Raw genomic sequence first — 18,119 nt, 5'->3', positions numbered from 1 at the left:
CTCGCTTTACTGGCCGAGGGAGCCGGCGTTTGTCCGCAGACAGCTTCTGGGTCATGTGGCCAGCATGACAAGTCGCTTCTGGTGAACCAGAGCAGCGCACGGAAACACCATTTACCTTCCCACTGGAGCGGTACCTATTTATCTACTTGCACTTTGACATGCTTTCAAACTGCTTGGTGGGCAGGAGCAGGGACTGAGCAACGGGAGCTTACCCCATCACGGGGATTCGAACCACCAACCTTCTGATCGGCAAGCCCTAGGCTCTGTGGTTTAGACCACAGCGCCACCTGCGTCTCACAACCGTCCTATAACACAACAGTAGAAACTATTGTTGTTATTTTTTTACAGTATTCTAATGGTATAAAAATCTCTGGAATTTAATTATTACAAAAAAAATAATGCGAGTTAATTGGAATCTAAGGGAAAGGAAGATCCTGATCATTTCTATTCAGTATGTGATATTTTATTTCATACAATTTCAGATTTACTAGCATTTCTACTCATGAGAAAAATGGTTCTCATGATTTTAGATTCTGTTATTATAGGTTTACATTTTGTATGCCCTGCCTTTAGTTGGCTATACTAATGAATTTCTGTCGTTGTTTACTTGTCTCTGTGGTTCCATAACAATATGAAAACTAATAAAAATAAGATTAAAAAATACATGATTATATAATGAGCTCATCCTGACTTACTTGCACAAAGCTTCCACACAGGTTAGACTACACCTGGTCTTTATTGTGAATTAATCTGGGTTGGTTTGTCTTCTCACTGATATAGGACAGTGAGCAGATGTGATTTCCTTGCTTGGTGTTTATGTATCTTATCTCTTCTTAATCCACACTTTTCAATGCATTTTCCTATCACTTTAATGACCACAAGAAGTAGTTTTTTCCCCATAAAGTGGATTTGTTGCGCAAGGGTGATAGAGCAATCCACTTTAATTGCACAAACTTACATTTTCCAGAATATGCTTGAATGCCTCAAGTATAAAACCGGCAGTCAAGAAGAGATCACTCCCCATAAATAGCAGAGAGTTTCTGGAGATTTCATAGATACTTGTCTCTTAATTTGGAAGCTAACAGGTAGAGTGCCAGACTACACCCAAGGAATACAGAGCGATAAATCGCAAACTAAACAACTCTGTATGTAGTTTACAAAAACTCATTAATTACAAAGGCAAGCAGTCCAAATATTTCTGAAATAAGTCCATGAGAGAAACTCTCTATGCGTATACTTGTGCTGGTGCCGTCCCAATGGAACTCCTACAACAAGATACCCAGATTTCATTCTCTGTTTCTCGAATCTTCTTCTGGATGGCCCAAAAAGGAACTATACAATGGCAGTTCAATGCTCCACCAAATAGATCAGCTTCATCCTTGGAATGGCACTTTGCTCATCTTTCAAAAAAGAACAAAGTCCAGGTGTTTGGCTTTGAGATACCAAGTATTTGGCATTGTATATATATTATTTAAGGTTTCATGTAACAGAAGCTGTTGAAATGCTGTACATTATTGTTAATGAGTTTTTGTAAACTACATACAGTGGTACCTCGAGTTACAAACAGTCCTGCTTACGAACGCTTCAGGTTATGAACTTCACAAACCCAGAAGTAGGTGTTCCAGGTTGCGAACTTTGCCCTGGGATACGAACACAATCCGCTTCCGGGGCCACAAGAGGCCTATGTAGGGAATGCGTGCCTCGGGTTAAGAACGCTTCGGGTTAAGAACGGACTTCCAGAACGAATTAAGTTTGTAACCCGAGGTACCACTGTACAGAGTTGTTTAGTTTGTAAGAGGTAGATTGCTGGCTGCTACTTTCATTCCATCCCATTCATTTCATTTCTTACATTCCCTATCGTCCCGTAAATTTGTAACTGCAAAGATGATCACGAAAACACCATGAAAGAAACCTCTGCAAACATTGCTACATTCCTGGAGGCTTTACATTATTCCACTACTTTGCTCCCTAAGGGACAGATGGTCTTGGCCTTACATGTTGATATGGATGGAACAGTGGAGAACAGTGCCAATTAATAAGCTCTCTCTGGCACAGTTCTCCACTGCTATCAATACTCCTGGGGACTATTTCTCAGCTGAACTAAACAGTTTATTTATGTATCTATTTTATTCATATCACACATTTCTCCCAGTTGTGATTTCTCACAGATCCTAATGGTCAAGGAGGTTTTCATTGCTGCAGCCCAGCAAAATTTCAACCGTCAAGAGGCCTCTTTCCTCTTTGGAGATTGCACAACTTCCATGAAATGAAATATATGCTCCATTCAGGATTACAAGGTGCAGTGGAACTTGTACATCCAAGATAGATAAGGCATCCTGCTGATTTTAAACAACTGTTGCCTTACACTTTGTAATGTTTTTATCTATCATCCAAATAAAAGAGATCTTATTGAGCCTGCAGGAAGGAAAAAAGAATCTCTCTCAGCCAGTTTCCAAGCTGGCTATGATGCTTTCTTTCCTGAATGGATATATTTTCTACCACACACAGATTCCTGTTTTGTCAACAGGTGGGTGCACCAACTTTGTGGAACTAGCACCTCCTTATCAGGTGAGTCCCAGTCACTTTATTTAAGAGCATATAACTGGTGTGTATCACCATCTCCTGCTCCCATAAGTCAGGAACGGAGAATTGATGGTCCAGATGTTGAACTTCAATTCTCTCCGTCTTGGTGGCTGGGGCTGATGGGAGCTGGAATTGAGTGAGAAGGACTGAAGGTATGAGAAACATGGAAGCCAAATCCAGACATTTTGAACATTGGACATTTATTTACTTCTAGCAAGTCTTCATCACATGGTTCTTTTTATGCAGTTTAAAGTAAATAAAATTACAAATTCCAGGGAGGTACCTAGGAAACGGCCTCATATTGCCCAATCAGACCATTGGTCCACCATGAGATTCTCAGATGATGGGCGGTATAGAAATGGAATAGATAATAAAATAATAATAATAATCCTCTTTTAAAGTCATCCAAACTGGTGGTCATCCTGTGGAGAATATTCCATAGTTTAAGTAAGCACTCTTTGATGAATCAATGAATCACTTTCATTGGTCCATGCTGAATCTTGCAGTGTCCAGCTTTTTTGGATGGTACTGATTCCTAGTATTATGAGGGAGGTGAGAACGCACAGCATTCCAAGTCACATATTTGTATGTTGTATGTTGGCGTTATGATAGGGCAGTTTGATTTTTCAATCCCTTCCCCAACAATCCCTAAAATGGATTTGCCTTTTTCGTGGCTGCCACACACTTGGTCATTGTCTTTGAGCTACATCAAGACGAACATGTTGAATACCGTATCTTCCAATTGTTCCAGTTGTTCATCAGTATGCGGATGATATCCAGCTCTACCTCTCTTTCAAATCAGAACCAGTGAAGGTGGTAAAGGTCCTGTGTGAGTGTCTGGAGGTAGTTGGAGGATGGATGGCAGCTAACAGATTGAGGTTGAATCCTGACAAGACAGAAGTACTGTTTTGGGGGGACAGGAGGTGGGCAGGTGTGGAGGACTCCCTGGTCCTGAATGGGGTAACTGTGCCCCTGAAGGACCAGGTGCGCAGCCTGGGAGTCATTTTGGACTCACAGCTGTCCATGGAGGTGCAGGTCAATCCTGTGTCCAAGGCAGCTGTCTACCAGCTCCATCTGGTATGCAGGCTGAGACTCTATCTGCCCACGGACTGTCTCACCAGAGTGGTGCATGCTCTCGCTGGGACTACTGCAATGTGTCTATGTGGGGCTACCTTTGAAGGTGACTCAGAAACCACAACTAATCCAGAATGCGGCAGCTAGACTGGTGACTGGGAGTGGCTGCTGAGACCACATAACACCGGTCTTGAAAGACCTACATTGGCTCCCAGTACGTTTCCAAGCAGAATTCAAAGTGTTGTTGCTGACCTTTAAAGCCCTAAATAGCCTTGGCCCAGTATACCTGAAGGAGCGTCTCCACCCCCATTGTTCAGCCCGGACACTGAGGTCCAGTGCCGAGGGCCTTCTGGCGGTTCCCTAACTGCGAGAAGCCAAGTTACAGGGAACCAGGCAGAGGGCCTTCTCGGTAGTGGCACCCGCCCTGTGGAACGCCCTCCCACCAGATGTCAAAGAGAAAAATAACTACCAGACTTTTAGAAGACATCTGAAGGCAGCCCTGTTTAGGGAAGCTATTAATGTTTGACGGACTATTGTGTTTTAATATTTTTGTTGGAAGCCGCCCAGAGTGGCTGGGGAAACCCAGCCAGATGGGCGGGGTATAAATAGTAAATTGTTGTCGTTGTTGTTGTTGTTGTTGTTGTTGTTGTTTTCCGAAACTACATAAAAAGAGGTGTGGGAAAGCCCAGAATATAAGGAGGAAAGGAACAGGAAGGAAGCAGCCCTGGTGTTATAGGAGAACAGGGGCATTTTGGGCCATGTAAAATAAAGTGACTTCCCCCAAAGAAGCCTGAGAACTGCAAAGGGTGCTGGGAACTGTAGTTCTGTGAAAGGTAAAATACAATTCCCAGGATTCTTCAGGGGATGTCATGCTTTACATGTATGGCATAAATGTAGCCTACATCTCCTTAAGTACCAGGATGGAAGAAAATAAACAGGGGCATATAAACAAGGGCATAGCGCCATCTGCCAGTGCCTGGAGCGGGTGCACCCGTGCCAGGGGGCGCTCACCCGGCCCTTGCTGCCGATGCCGCTGGGCAGGCACAGGGCACAGCGGGTGCTCTTCACCCTCCGTGCCCCCCAGCCTTCACTGCTGCCAGGTAGGCATTTGTACGCCTGGCTGGGGGCAGGGCACAGAGGGCAAAGAGTATCTTCTGTGCTCCCCAGCCCCCATTGCGACAGACGGGTGCTCATGTGCCGGGGGGCGCCTGGTTCGTGCTCCCCCCAGTGTGCGCCCAGGGCAACGGCCCTCCTGGCACACACACACCCTACACACACCATGGGACATAAATGTACTGAATAAATACAACCCTATCTCAATAAAGTGGCTCACACATTTTGCCGCACAGACATGTGAAGCAGGTTGTGGTCTTGATTCAAATCGTTTGTGTGTGTGCCCTTTGTGATCTCAGCTACCACATTCTCCAAAGGGAAATCTGTGACCTGCTGCAGGTAAGCAAGACCCAACCGAACCCTTCTCGTTGTGTGGCTAAGTTGCAAGGTTGCACAGCAGCAGTTAAACGGTATCTTGGTCTCTCATTCCCTTTTACAGATGTAAAATGGCCAGAAAGAACCAGACAAGCATCTCTGAAATGGTCCTTTTGGGTATCTCTGCCCTAGCAGAACATCAGAGTCTCCTCTTCTTTCTTTTTCTCTTCATCTACCTGTTAACCCTACTAGGGAACCTTTTGATAATCCTGCTGATCCGCTTTGATGACCACCTCCGTCGCACCCCAATGTACTTCTTCCTCAGCTACCTCTCGCTGGCAGATGCCATGTTTGCTTCCACCACTGTTCCTAAGATATTGATGAGTTTGATGTCCGAAACCAAGACCATCTCCTTCAATGGCTGCTTGATCCAGATGTATTTCTTCTTGACCTTTGGCAACACTGATAATTTCCTCTTGGCCTGCATGGCTTATGACCGCTATGTGGCCATCTGCCGCCCTTTACATTACACCACCCTGATGAGCCACAAGTGCTGCCTCGTTTTGGCTTCTGGGTCCTGGATCATTTCCGCTCTCCACTCCTTGCTCTACACGCTTCTGGTATCCCGCCTGTCTTTCTGTGCCTCTAGGGAGATCCCCTACCTCTTCTGTGACGTCTATCCTCTTTTGGAACTCTCCTGCTCTGAGACAGGGCTCATAAAAATTCTGGTGCAGACAGAGGGAGTTGTGGATATCCTAGGGCCTTTTGTTCTCATCTTCATCTCCTACATCCACATCTTCTGTGCTATCATGAGAGTCCCACCTACCGCTAGGAAGCGCAAAGCCTTCTCCACCTGCGGCTCCCACTTGGCTGCAGTGGTCTTGTTCTACGGCACCATCAGCTCCCTCTACTTCCAGCCTGCCTCTGCTTACGCAGCCCAGAAAGGCACCGTCATCTCTCTCTTGTACGCAGTGGTCACACCCATGCTGAACCCCTTCATCTACAGCCTGAGGAACCAGGACATAAAGGCAGCTGCACGGAGGCTTCTCGGCAGGATCAGAGATTTTCTGAGGAAGCAGGCACCTGGAAAAGGCACAGTGTCTTTTTCATAAATGCATTGAGTGCGTTGCTGATGGTGGTGATGTTGATGTTGATATATTAAAAAATTCTGTCCGTAAAAAGAATAATCAAGGCGGCTAGAAAAATCAATAAAATACACCAAACAATTTAAAGATTAATGTTGCACACAAACTACAGCTGCTAAACAAACCAGCAGCAATCTTAGAAAGTTAGAGTTGCTACCACACTTGATATTGACTTTTCCACACTTGGGAAAGACACATTTTGCTCACCCACTTTTCTTTTCTTTTTTTTATTAAAGATTTTCTTGATTTACAAAAGAGTTTGCAATGTCTCTCTCTCGTATTCCGCCCGCCCCCCATGTAACATTTTTACAAATCAGTTTCATTTGTTGAGACATTAGGAAGAAAAGGGGGAAAGAGGTGGGGTGGAGATGGGGGTGGGGTGGCGATGTTTCTATTTTGCTTACTATATGTAGGGTTTGGTGTCAGCGTTGCTTGTGCAGGTTCTTTGCTGTTTGCTTGTGTTCCTTTGGTGGGGAGAGAGGTTGGGGTTGGCCTAGGGTGTGGTTATTCATTTGTGGTGCTCACCCACTTTTGACAAGGAACCTCCTTGACATCAGGAATGCCCTCCCTGTTTCCCCTGTTTAGCCTTCATCCCCACTCAGAAAATCCGACTTTTTGTAGGACAATGGAGTAGCTTTGAAATTACTCCAAGGGAAGATGACTCATCATCACACAGCAGAGTGGTCTTTGCCAGTTATGGATGATGTAGCAATTTCCTTCTCTGTAAGTCCACCTCTCCTCTCTATGACGGAGCTCAGTATGGGACAGCTGCATATTCCTGCATGGCAGGGGGCTGCACTAGGAGTGTCCAATTTCCAAGAGACTGTGATCTATTCCCAGTATAAATAAACTAGCAGTGATCTACCCATTGAATTGACCGAAGTTGTTGAGTTTTTTGGGGGGAAGGGTCAGCCAAAGTTGTTGAGCCTTTGGGAGGGGTTGGGGGGGGGGGCATCAGGGTCCCGCAATCAACCAGGTACATCCCACAATTGATAGGTAGATCATAATCAACCTGTTAGACGCCCCTGCACTCAGGGTCGCTTCCAACTCTACAATTCTAAAAAGCAACAAAACAGTTATATATTATGTGCGACTAACTCCAGTTAATATCCTGGCAGCCACATTTTGAACCAATTGAAATCTCTAAACACTCTTTAAATGCACTTGATTTTCGTTGTATTATTGTAGTCTAATTTGCGTATCATAAATGCATGTGCTGTGAGTTGGGGGCAGGGTGCATGCCTGAGACTCTCTTAATTCCTGGATCCAGCAAGGTTTCAGTTGCCTGGAATCGCCAGGCCAGGTTCCGGAAGAGGTAATGGTTCCCCAAGTATGGGTCATTAAGGTAACAAAGGAAGTGGCTCTGTGTCAGAAGACAAATGGGTGGGCCCTCTCCCTCAACTGGCTGTTGGTTATAAAGACAAAAGCCAGAGTTGTGTTGTGTGTGTGTGTGTGAACTGGAAGCTAGAAGCAGGCTGCAGGCTGAAGCTTGTGAGGGAGAGACATGCTTGATTTCTGCTGGAATCCAAGGCTGTGACTATAGGAGAAGCATGTGTAAATAAACCATATATCACAAAGACACCACAGTCTCATCTGTCCCTCATTCCGAGGAAAGTGAACCCCGAGTAAGTGCCTAGAACTCCTGGAATCTTGCACCACTGGGAGATTGGGTTGGCGTGCAACACATGGATGACTGTGGCCAAGTCTGACTTCTCCAGGAAAAGGACAGAACAGCTACACCAAGCAAAAGTGTTTAAGAAGCCATCCCATACACCTGGGCAATCTCAGGCAGTGCTGGAGTACCCAAAAGCAACAAAGCAAAGTGCAACCCCATCATACACATTCTCCAGGACTCGTGACTCCCCAGTAAATAGTATCTCTGTCCTGCTGGATTAATTTTCCACTTGTTCAGGCTACTCCTTGATACTAGTTCAGAAACATCATAATCTCTACCATCTGCCTAGGATGTACATAAGTGGTCCTCCTTTACTGTGTCCTCCTTTAAAGTCCTCTGTTGAAAGGCATTCTCTATGTGAAAGGCTGTCTGGCTCCAAGTCCATTTTAAAGATAAGTAACCACTGTGCCACTTGGGCTTGCTGATCGAAAGGTCAGCAGTTCAAATCCCCACGACAGGGTGAGCCCCCGTTATTCGGTCCTAGCTCCTGCCAACCTAGCAGTTCAAAAGCACGCAGTGCAAGTAGATTATGGTTACCAGATGTCCCCGTTTCCTGGGGACAGCCCCCCGATTTAGAAATCTGTCCCTGGACAAAATCCATCCCCGGAATGTCCCCGGATTTATATTTTAAGTGTTATAGATTTATTGGTAGGGAATTAATGTTTCGTGATTGGTTCAGCGGCACAAGACACATCATATGGGGACTTCTGGCAAGGCAAAATGGCAGGCGCCACGGCAGCGAACAGCTCCTGAAGCCAGCCAGAGCCAACTGCGCTACCAGGCTGGCTCCGGGCTGCTGAGACTGCTGCTGCCAGTGCCACTGCCAAGGGGGAACCGGGGATGCCCGGTGCGTCAACTGGGGAACCCGCTGATCCCCCCCCCCCCTTGACCCAAATCGAGCTGGGAGTGAGAGCACCCAGCCTATTGCCCAGCAGTGCTCCGGGGCCAGGAAAACCCCGGAGCCAACGCAGGGAGAAGGAAGAGAGAGAAAGAGGAAGGAGAAAAAAGAGGGGAGCCCCGACCTTGCTGCGCCACTGCCGCCACTGAGGAGAAGAGGTAGAAGAGCACCGGGAGGGCAAGGACACGTGGCTGAGCCCAGGCCTGATCCGAGCCTACTCCATGGCGGCTAGCACTCCAAAAGAGCAGGCCAGGGCCCAGAGGAAGGCTGCAGAGGAAGGCCAGAAGAGACCACAGAAGAGAAGATATTACTTCGTTGCTTTTTTTACAAAACACCTTTTTTAATAACTTTTGTTTCTCTTTTCAAAAAAAAAAAGAAGTATCCCCAGATTCTTTGAAAAAAGTCAGATAAGTAGATAAATAAAGTCAGATAAGTAGATAAATAGGTATCCTTCCGGCAGGAAGGTACATGGCATTTCCGTGCACTGCTCTGGTTTTGCCAGAAGTGGCTTAGTCATGCTGGTCACATGACCTGGAAAAACTGTCTGCATAAGTAGACAAACACTGGCTCCCTCGGCCTGTAAAGCAAAATGAGCATCGCAACCCCAGAGTCATTCATGACTGGACTTAATTGTCAGGGGTCCCTTTACCATTACCTTTTAACCCCAAAGGGGAGAGCAAGTAGATGGCCCTTGAAGCTGCCTACCCACGACTAGCACCTAGACAGTAGATCAAGCAAGTACACCCAGGTCATCTGCAATGGCTGGGGAGATGTGTTGTCTTTCTGTTTAAATGATATTAACTATATCCAAGATTACACCTATATGTATAAATTAACACGTACCACTGTTATGCAAATCAGCATCCTCTTTTTTGGAGAGCTGGGTGTCATGGACTGATGGAGTCTCAGCCTAAACCTCAGGATGATGTCTCCTAGTGGCTTCATGTAGACCAGAGATGAGGAACCTCAGACTGGGCTCTCCAGAGGTCCCAATTCAGCCCGTGAGGCCACCTCGCCCCAATCACACCCACAAAGGCCTGGTTGCAAAGGAAGAAGCAGAAGAAGCAGAAGCAGAAGCAGAAGCAGAAGCAGAAGCAGAGGAGGAGGAGGAGGAGGAGGAAGAGGAGGAGGAGGAGGAGGAGGAGGAGGAGGAGGAGGAGGAGTTTGGATTTGATATCCTGCCTTTCACTCCCTTTAAAGAGTCTCAAAGCGACTAACATTCTCCTTTCCCTTCCTCCCCCACAACAAACACTCTGTGAGGTGAGTGGGGCTGAGAGACTTCAAGAAGTGTGACTAGCCCAAGGTCACCCAGCAGCTGCATGTGGAGGAGCGGAGACGCGAACCCGGTTCCCCAGATTACAAGACTACCACTCTTAACCACTACACCACGCTGGCTCTCAAGTGCACTTTAAGAGCACTCCTGGGGGTTCCTTAGCAAGTGGGAATTTCATTTGGTGCCTTTTGCTCAGAGCATCCAAGGCCAGCCAATACTTGCTGAAAGCAAGAAGCAGGAAGTGAATCATTTGATGCAAGCTAGTATGCAAAGGCAAATGCTTTGTCCTGACATCATAATGATGTCACGTGATATTTCTGCACCTGGTGGCATTTTATTGAAAAATGAATGTCTGCAGCATTTTAATGCAATAGTATCCCATATATACATTTTAATATGGAAAATTTGCCTAATAAACACATTTGCAAAGCAACATTCCCATTCCCTAATATAACACACTTTTAATGTTTTAATAGGAGGTGCTGCTGGCCTCTTCCCACCCACAGGGAGGAAATGGTGGGAGCTGCCCTCTGGAGTCTCCTGGGATCTGCACTCCTCTGGTGTGATTCAGAGAAGGCTCCACTCCCACTGCAGTGGCCTTTGATTCCCAATTCATCCACTGGGTAAGGTTGATTTGATTCCCACCCTTATTCCAAATGTAGCTCTTCACTTCTCCCTTCTCCCCCATATATATCCCCCCCATCTTGTTCCTGATGTAGATCTTCATGCCCCTCCCTGCAGTGGGGGCATTTCATGGTTCAGCTCAGGTGCCAAAATGTCTTAGCCCTGCCCTGCCTGACATAGGCAGAAGTGTTTCAGTATAAAGTGTTGTAAATTTAAACAGGAAAAACAGGTAGAGAAAAACGGGACTCCACATCACCATCTGGTGGCACAATGTTATTTCACACATGTTGTTGTTGTTGTTTAGTCGTTTAGTCGTGTCCGACTCTCCATGACCCCATGGACCATAGGCGCCGACTCCGGTGAAATTCAATTTGCACTGAATTCTAAAGATCCTCTCGCCGATTCTCTTCCAGGCTGTTACGCGCCGCAAAGACAGCTTGGAGGAACAGCCTACAAGGCAAAGCTGAAACTCCTTCCCTACCACAAAAATACTTTGTATTGGACTTTGTGGTTGGAAATAATTTCACTAGGTGCCCACCGGATACCCGAGCGGTTGCAGGGAGAATGGGGCTTTGGTAATCCTGGTCCCTAGTTAATTCTGAGAGGGTGTTTTTCGGTTTCCCATGTGAGGGACAGAAAGGATGAAATTTCCACCCTATCTGACACAGCCTCATAGAATCATAGAGTTGGAAGAGACCACAAGGGCCATCGAGTCCAACCCCCTGCCAAGCAGGAAACACCATCAGAGCACTCCTGACATATGGCTGCAGGGACGCGGACTTATAAAAAATATTGGGGGGGCCCGGGAAAGCTCATGAATAATAAATAAGCTCATGAATATGCAAATAAAGTGGCGCCGCCTCCTCGTGAGCGAATAGGGGAGAGCGTGCTGCGCCTAGCCCCATGGAGTCGGCGCCTATGAGAGAGCCAGAGAGAGAGAGAGAGAGAGAGCCCGAGAGAGAGCGAGAGAGAGAGAGAGCGCAGCCAAGCCCCCTTCACCGCCTGCCCCCCCCGCCAGCCCCCTCTCCCCTCCTCCCTAGGCGGCAGCTCCGCCATGACCACAAACGGCGGCGGCAGCAGCAGCAGCCGCGCGCGGCCCGGGCTCCCCTCGCCGGCCGCGGGAGCCAAGGCGCGCGATAATTTGCTTAAATTATGTCAGCGGCGCCCGGCAGAGCAGCCCTCTCGGCCACGGCAGCCCGGCTCTCCCAGCCCCCGGGGGCCGCCCTCCTCCCTCGCGCAACCGCAGCGTTCCCGCCCGGGGAGGCGGCGCCCCCAGGAGAGGCGGCAGCAGCAGCCGCGCGCGGCCCGGGCTCCCCTCGCCGGCCGCGGGAGCCAAGGCGCGCGATAATTTTTTTAATTATTGGGGGGGCGGAGCCCCCCCAATAAAATTTTTGAGGGGGCTCGGGCCCCCTCAGGCCCCATGGGGTCGGCGCCTATGTATGGCTGTCAAGCCTCTGCTTAAAGACCTCCAAAGAAGGAGACTCCACCACACTCCTTGGCAGCAAATTCCACTGTCGTACAGCTCTTACTGTCAGGAAGTTCTTCCTAATGTTTAGGTGGAATCTTCTTTCTTGTAGTTTGGATCCATTGCTCCGTGTCCGCTTCTCTGGAGCAGCAGAAAACAACCTTTCTCCCTCCTCTATGTGACATCCTTTTATATATTTGAACATGGCTATCATATCACCCCTTAACCTCCTCTTCTCCATGCTAAACATGCCCAGCTCCCTTAGCTGTTCCCAGTGGCGTAGCGTGGGGGGTGCAGGGGGGCCGGCCGCACCAGGCATCTAGGGGGGGGGGGCGCTCGCACTCAAGTGCTAAAATCCACGGGTTAGGGGGTGCAAATTACTTGCCTTGCCCCGGGTGCTGACAACCCACGCTACGCCACTGCTCTGCTGATATAGCTATTCATCAGTATGAATATTTAACTTCAAATCGCTATTAGCATGCCACGTTTTCCATGCAGTCATTTTAGCCTGCGTTTTGGCAGAACAACATGACTTGCAAAAAAACATAAGATTCTGGGCATGTTATGTAGATGGCATTTAGTCCTTAGATGGGCCTTATCAGGGTGAGTTTCGTTTCTAAAACCTGCTTTACGATAAAGCTTATTCTCTCAAATATTTAACCCAAAATCCAGAGGGCAATGAGATCATCACTTCTCCATTCTCACCACCTTCATTGCCATCTAAAGAGCTGCATGTTCCAGGTGTTTTGCGTACATTTAGTAAAGTGTGGCTTGTTTTCCTTTTTAAAAAAGCAAGGTGAAAATAATACCCCATGGCATCCCTCGCGCACCCGCAGCGTTCCCGCCCGGGGAGGCGGCGCCCCCAGGAGAGGTGGCGGCGGCGGCAGCAGCAGCCGCGCGCGGCCCGGGCTCCCCTCGCCGGCCGCGGGAGCCAAGGCCCGCGACGAGGGCAGCCGAGGAAAGGAGCGCGCGGCCCCATCCCGCCCTCGCCACTCACCCTTCTGCAGCGGCCCCGCCCTGCGGGGAACTTAGAAAACTTCCCGGGGCGGGACCCCGGTATGGGCCCCCCCAATATTTTTTATAAGTCGGCGCCCCTGCCATGGACCAAAGCACACCAGGCACTTCTGTCTTCCACTGCCTCCCGCAGTTTGATCAAACTCATGTTGGTAGCTTCGAGAACACTATCCAACCATCTCGTCCTCTGTCGTCCCCTTCTCCTTGTGCCCTCCATCTTTCCCAGCATCAGGGTCTTTTCCAGGGAGTCTTCTCTTCTCATGAGGTGGCCAAAGTATTAGAGCCTCAGCTTCACAATCTGTCCTTCCAGTGAGCACTCAGGGCTGATTTCCTTAAGAATGGAGTGGTTTGATCTTCTTGCAGTCCATGGGACTCTCAAGAGTCTCCTCCAGCACCATAATTCAAAAGCATCAATTCTTCAGCGATCAGCCTTCTTTATGGTCCAGCTTTCACTTCCATACATCACTACTGGGAAAACCATAGCTTTTACTATACAGACCTTTGTTGGCAAGGTGATGTCTCTACTTTTTAAGATGCTGTCTAGGTTTGTCATTGCTTTTCTCCCAAGAAGCAGGCGTCTTTTAATTTCGTGACTGCTGTCACCATCTGCAGTGATCATGGAGCCTAAGAAAGGGAAATCTCTCACTGCCTCCATTTCTTCCCCTTCTATTTGCCAGGAGGTGATGGGACCAGTGGCCATGATCTTCATTTTTTTTATGTTGAGCTTCAGACCATATTCTGTGCTCTCCTCTTTCACCCTCAATAAAAGGTTCGTTAATTCCTCCTCACTTTCTGCCATCAAGGTTGTGTCATCTGCATATCTGAGGTTGTTAATATTTCTTCTGGCAATCTTAATTCTGGCTTGGGATTCATCCAGCCTTTCGCATGATGAATTCTGCATATAAATTAAATAAGCAGGGAGACAATATACAGCCTTGTCGTACTCCTTTCCCAATTTTGAACCAATCAGTTGTTCCATATCCAGTTCTAACTGCAGCTTCTTGTCCCACATACAGATTTCTCAGGAGACAGATGAGGTGATCAGGCACTCCCATTTCTTTAAGAACTTGCCATAGTTTGCTGTGGTTGACACAGTCAAAGGCTTTTGCATAGTCAATGAAGCAGAAGTAGATGTCTTTCTGGAACTCTCTAGCTTTCTCCATAATCCAGCGCATGTTTGCAATTTGGTCTCTGGTTCCTCTGCCCCTTGCACTTGTGGGAGTTCTCGGCCCACATACTGCTTGAGCCTTCCTTGTAGAATTTTAAGCATAACCTTGCTAGCGTGTGAAATGAGTGCAATTGTGCGGTAGTTGGAGCATTCTTTGGCACTGCCCTTCTTTGGGATTGGGATGTAGACTGATCTTCTCCAATCCTCTGGCCACTGCTGAGTTTTCCAAACTTGCTGGTATATTGAGTGTAGCACCTTAACAGCATCATCTTTTAAAATTTTAAATAGTTCAGCTGGAATACCATCACTTCCACTGGCCTTGTTATTTGCAGTGCTTTCCAAGGCCCATTTGACTTCACTCTCCAGGATGTCTGGCTCAAGGTCAGCAACCACACTACCTAGGGTATACGAGCCATCCATACCTTTCTGGTATAATTCCTCTGTGTATTCTTGTCACCTCTTCTTGATGTCTTCTGCTTCTGTTAGGTCCTTACCACTTTTGTCCTTTATTATGGTAATCTTTGTACGAAATGTTCCTTTCATATTGCACATACAACACATATAAATTGCTTTTCGTTACCAGTCTAGCTGAATCCATAGAGGTTAAAAAGCAAGGTCGGTTGTAGTCTGTTGCAATCTTTGGTGGCCTGATTTCATGTAAACAGATATGATACAATCCAGTTTATGGGGGGAAACATAAGCTGGGGAAAGGGTGGAATTTTTATACTTGATATATAGAACACGATTGCTAAGTTTTCTTTTTAGAGTTGAAGAGCAGCTATTCTCAAGTGGCTTGTGAGAGATCTCTACAGGCTCCCAATGCAAATCCTTTAACGAGACCCTTCCTGTTTCTTATCAGAACTTAGAGATACTTAAGCAAAGCAGTTCTGTTGGGTTTTGTTCCATTTTACCCAGTGCTTTTGTTCAAGCCTGAAGATCAAGTGGGCGAGGAGTTAAGAGCATCCAAACAGAGGCAGGTAAGGATGGATTTAGTTACCATCTTGAGGCATGCCACTGTCTCTGATGCCCCATTAACTTTTAACACAATGCCTGTAACAGTGTGCTAGGCACCCTTTATTTAGACCTTCATCAGCTAGATGAGACAGAATGCGAGTCTGTGGTGGGACTGAATTTGTCTGGCCCAGACCAAGGCAAGGCAAGGCAGCCCTTCTGACGCAAGATCAGCCCAGCAATAGTTTGGAGAGAAAATGCTCTTGTGTATGTTCCTATAGGCATGAGCAACAGAGATCTGTGAATGAAAAGCCTGTGGATATGTTGTGCACAAGGATGTAAAATGTGGACATTTGATATATGGGACCACAAAATAGGTAAAGTGATTGTGGGACAGTAGAAGACCTCTAATATGTGCTGTAGTTTCAGCTTGATTGCTCACCTTCACATCTTAAGCTTGTTATTGTGAATTATACTGCCCCATTTGGGGGGCGGGGCAAGTGTTTACCGCAGTCTTCCACCTCTTTGGGTGCTTTCAGATGAGGGCATAACTTGCAAATGGGTCCTTGAAACATCACAACAATGTGGTGTGTCCTCTGCAAAAAAAAACAAACACGCCTTTGCATGCATGAGGAACTCTGATCCTACAATAAACAGCCATCAGGAAGCCCCCTTCATTGTTTGCACTGGAGCAGACTAATAGACTGCTTCCAGAAAACCTGTTTATTAATTTGCAAAGAGATTAGATGATAATGGGGATTTAATTAGCATTCATTCTGATTTGTGTGCAGAGATACTGCATGATACTTCAAAGCAAGTGTTAGCTAGGGTTGCCACCCATCCCTAAAAAAATGTGAGTGTCTTTTTCTTTTCTTTTTTGAGAAAAGTGTCCCCTGTCCTGTTTGGACTTCAAACACAACTACTTTTTCTTCACATATTCAGGCTCCTTCTCAAAATTGCATGGGCAGACAGTGGGTCTGGTGGGAGGAGGAGAGCGAGAATTTGAATGGGAGCTTGTGCAGGCAGAAAGAGTGGGTCCATGGGAGATTAGAGAGTGAGAGCAAGAGTTATTGCGGGAAGAGGGTGGGCTACTTAATCCACACTTTCAGAAGCCACATGAAAACTGAAACAAAGCCATCCTTCAAATTTCATGCTTCTCTGAACTTTGCATTGTGGTTCTCCAGTCAAGTAATGTGTACAAAAATGAATTTACTAGGCAAAGTGCTCATAAAAAATGCATATATTACCAAAAAGAACATACAAAATTGCATTACAATTTGCTTTGTAAAAGCGTGCATATAAAATATGCAAATTGGAGGGAAATTGCACTAAAATCCTGATGAATTATCACACGGACATAAACTAAAAAGGACACTGATGTAGGAATGTGGAGAATTGAATTTAAGATTACAGGAACTAAAGGAACCAAAATGGACAGATTCAAAAATCCCTACATCCAATTCAATATCCATGAAACTTTGTGATCAGACTATGATGTGATCTTACTAGACGTGATAACAGCAAACCCATATTTTAGAACATGGCTCACCACCACTAAAAATTATGTTCTGTGTCTCCCTCTCTCTCTCCCTCCCCATCTTCTGTCTATATATCTGCTGTTGCACTTGACTGTCTAGTAAGAGGCACAGGGCTAAAAGATTATCTGCTATCCACTTTCCCCCACTCAGTCATTGGCTCTCTATACTTCATTCACATGTGCCCTGTGGTCCCTGAATCTGTCAGATTCTTCTTTGATCAGTTATTGCCTTGGTTTTCCATGGCATCATCAGGTTGCAAAAGATAATGCATGCCATGTGAATATGTTACTTTGTTCCACAGATTCCCGATCACGACAAATACTCTTAAATTGACTCATTGGGGGCAATCTCGACCCAAGATCTTGGGACACTGCTGCCAGTCACAGTAGAGATGACTGGGCAAGGTAAACCAATGGCTTTACTCAATATAGTGCATCATTAAGTGTTGAAAGCACATTAAAGGCAGCCCTGAACCATTTTTTTCATTTTTTAATAATTATAAAATAATTTTAAGAATTGGGAAATGCACCAGGTCATCACAGCTTGTCGCGTGTTGTTTCTTGTTCCATCCTATGAAAACTGTCAAGGTGGAGCCACAAACAAATAGGTGTGTTGAAACAATGAGTGTGACTGGTGGTCATTAGCCAGATATAATGTAACAAAACTGGAGAATCATTGTAAGCAGGAAAGGATAGTTCAGAGCAGGAGTGGATAACCTGTGTCCTTCAGATGTTGAACTTCAACTTCCATCATCCCTGACTGTTGGCTGTGCTACCTGGGGCAGGTGAGAGTTGAGGTCCAACAACAGCTGGAAGACGACAAGTCCCCCATCTCTGGTTTAGGAGGAGATGACCTTTATCAATATCCAAACAACTGAATGAGGGGGGAAATGACCACCTAGTATTTAACGGTAGCTATGCCAGAATATTTATTAAGCAAAAATATTTGATTCTCTATATGGTATCGTATTTAGAAATGTTGACAGTACTTTATTGTTGATATGAAATGGTGGGCAGTATCCAAAGGATTTGATAGTATTTGGTAGCTGACAGTTTGTTAATGGCATTCCACATTTTCCACCTGATAAAACCACAAAACAAAAAGACTGCTCAACAAATGTAAAAAGGCCAAAATTCACATACTGAGAGTTCAACCTCAGAATCTGTGTTCCAAAATTTGCAATCTTAACCACTGAACCATCCCTTTCAGTGTTGTGTTAGATGGGCCTTCCTCTAGGCAGGAAACTATGCTATGAAGCCCTTTGGCTCATGCCAGCTGTGTGG

General features: G+C 46.4%; 1 protein-coding gene across 1 annotated transcript; it reads left to right on the top strand.

Moving 5' to 3' along the window:
* The first annotated feature begins 5,207 nt into the window (after positions 1–5,207).
* Positions 5,208–6,197, top strand: LOC114587947 (olfactory receptor 1f45-like). The gene has a single exon (XM_028712841.2). The coding sequence runs from the start codon at positions 5,217–5,219 to the stop codon at positions 6,195–6,197; it is 981 nt and encodes a 326-aa protein (XP_028568674.2). The 5' UTR covers positions 5,208–5,216.
* The last annotated feature ends 11,922 nt before the right edge of the window (positions 6,198–18,119 follow it).

This window comes from Podarcis muralis, chromosome 17 (assembly GCF_964188315.1).
Source record: "Podarcis muralis chromosome 17, rPodMur119.hap1.1, whole genome shotgun sequence".
NCBI classification, from domain to species: Eukaryota; Metazoa; Chordata; class Lepidosauria; order Squamata; family Lacertidae; genus Podarcis; species Podarcis muralis.
The sequence above is the reverse complement of the archived record's forward strand: the minus strand, read 5'-3'. Positions and strand labels throughout refer to the sequence as shown.

Excerpts from the sequence above, each read along its gene's own strand:
- LOC114587947 (XM_028712841.2), top strand. The coding sequence starts at position 5,217 with ATGGCCAGAAAGAACCAGACAAGCATCTCTGAAATGGTCCTTTTGGGT.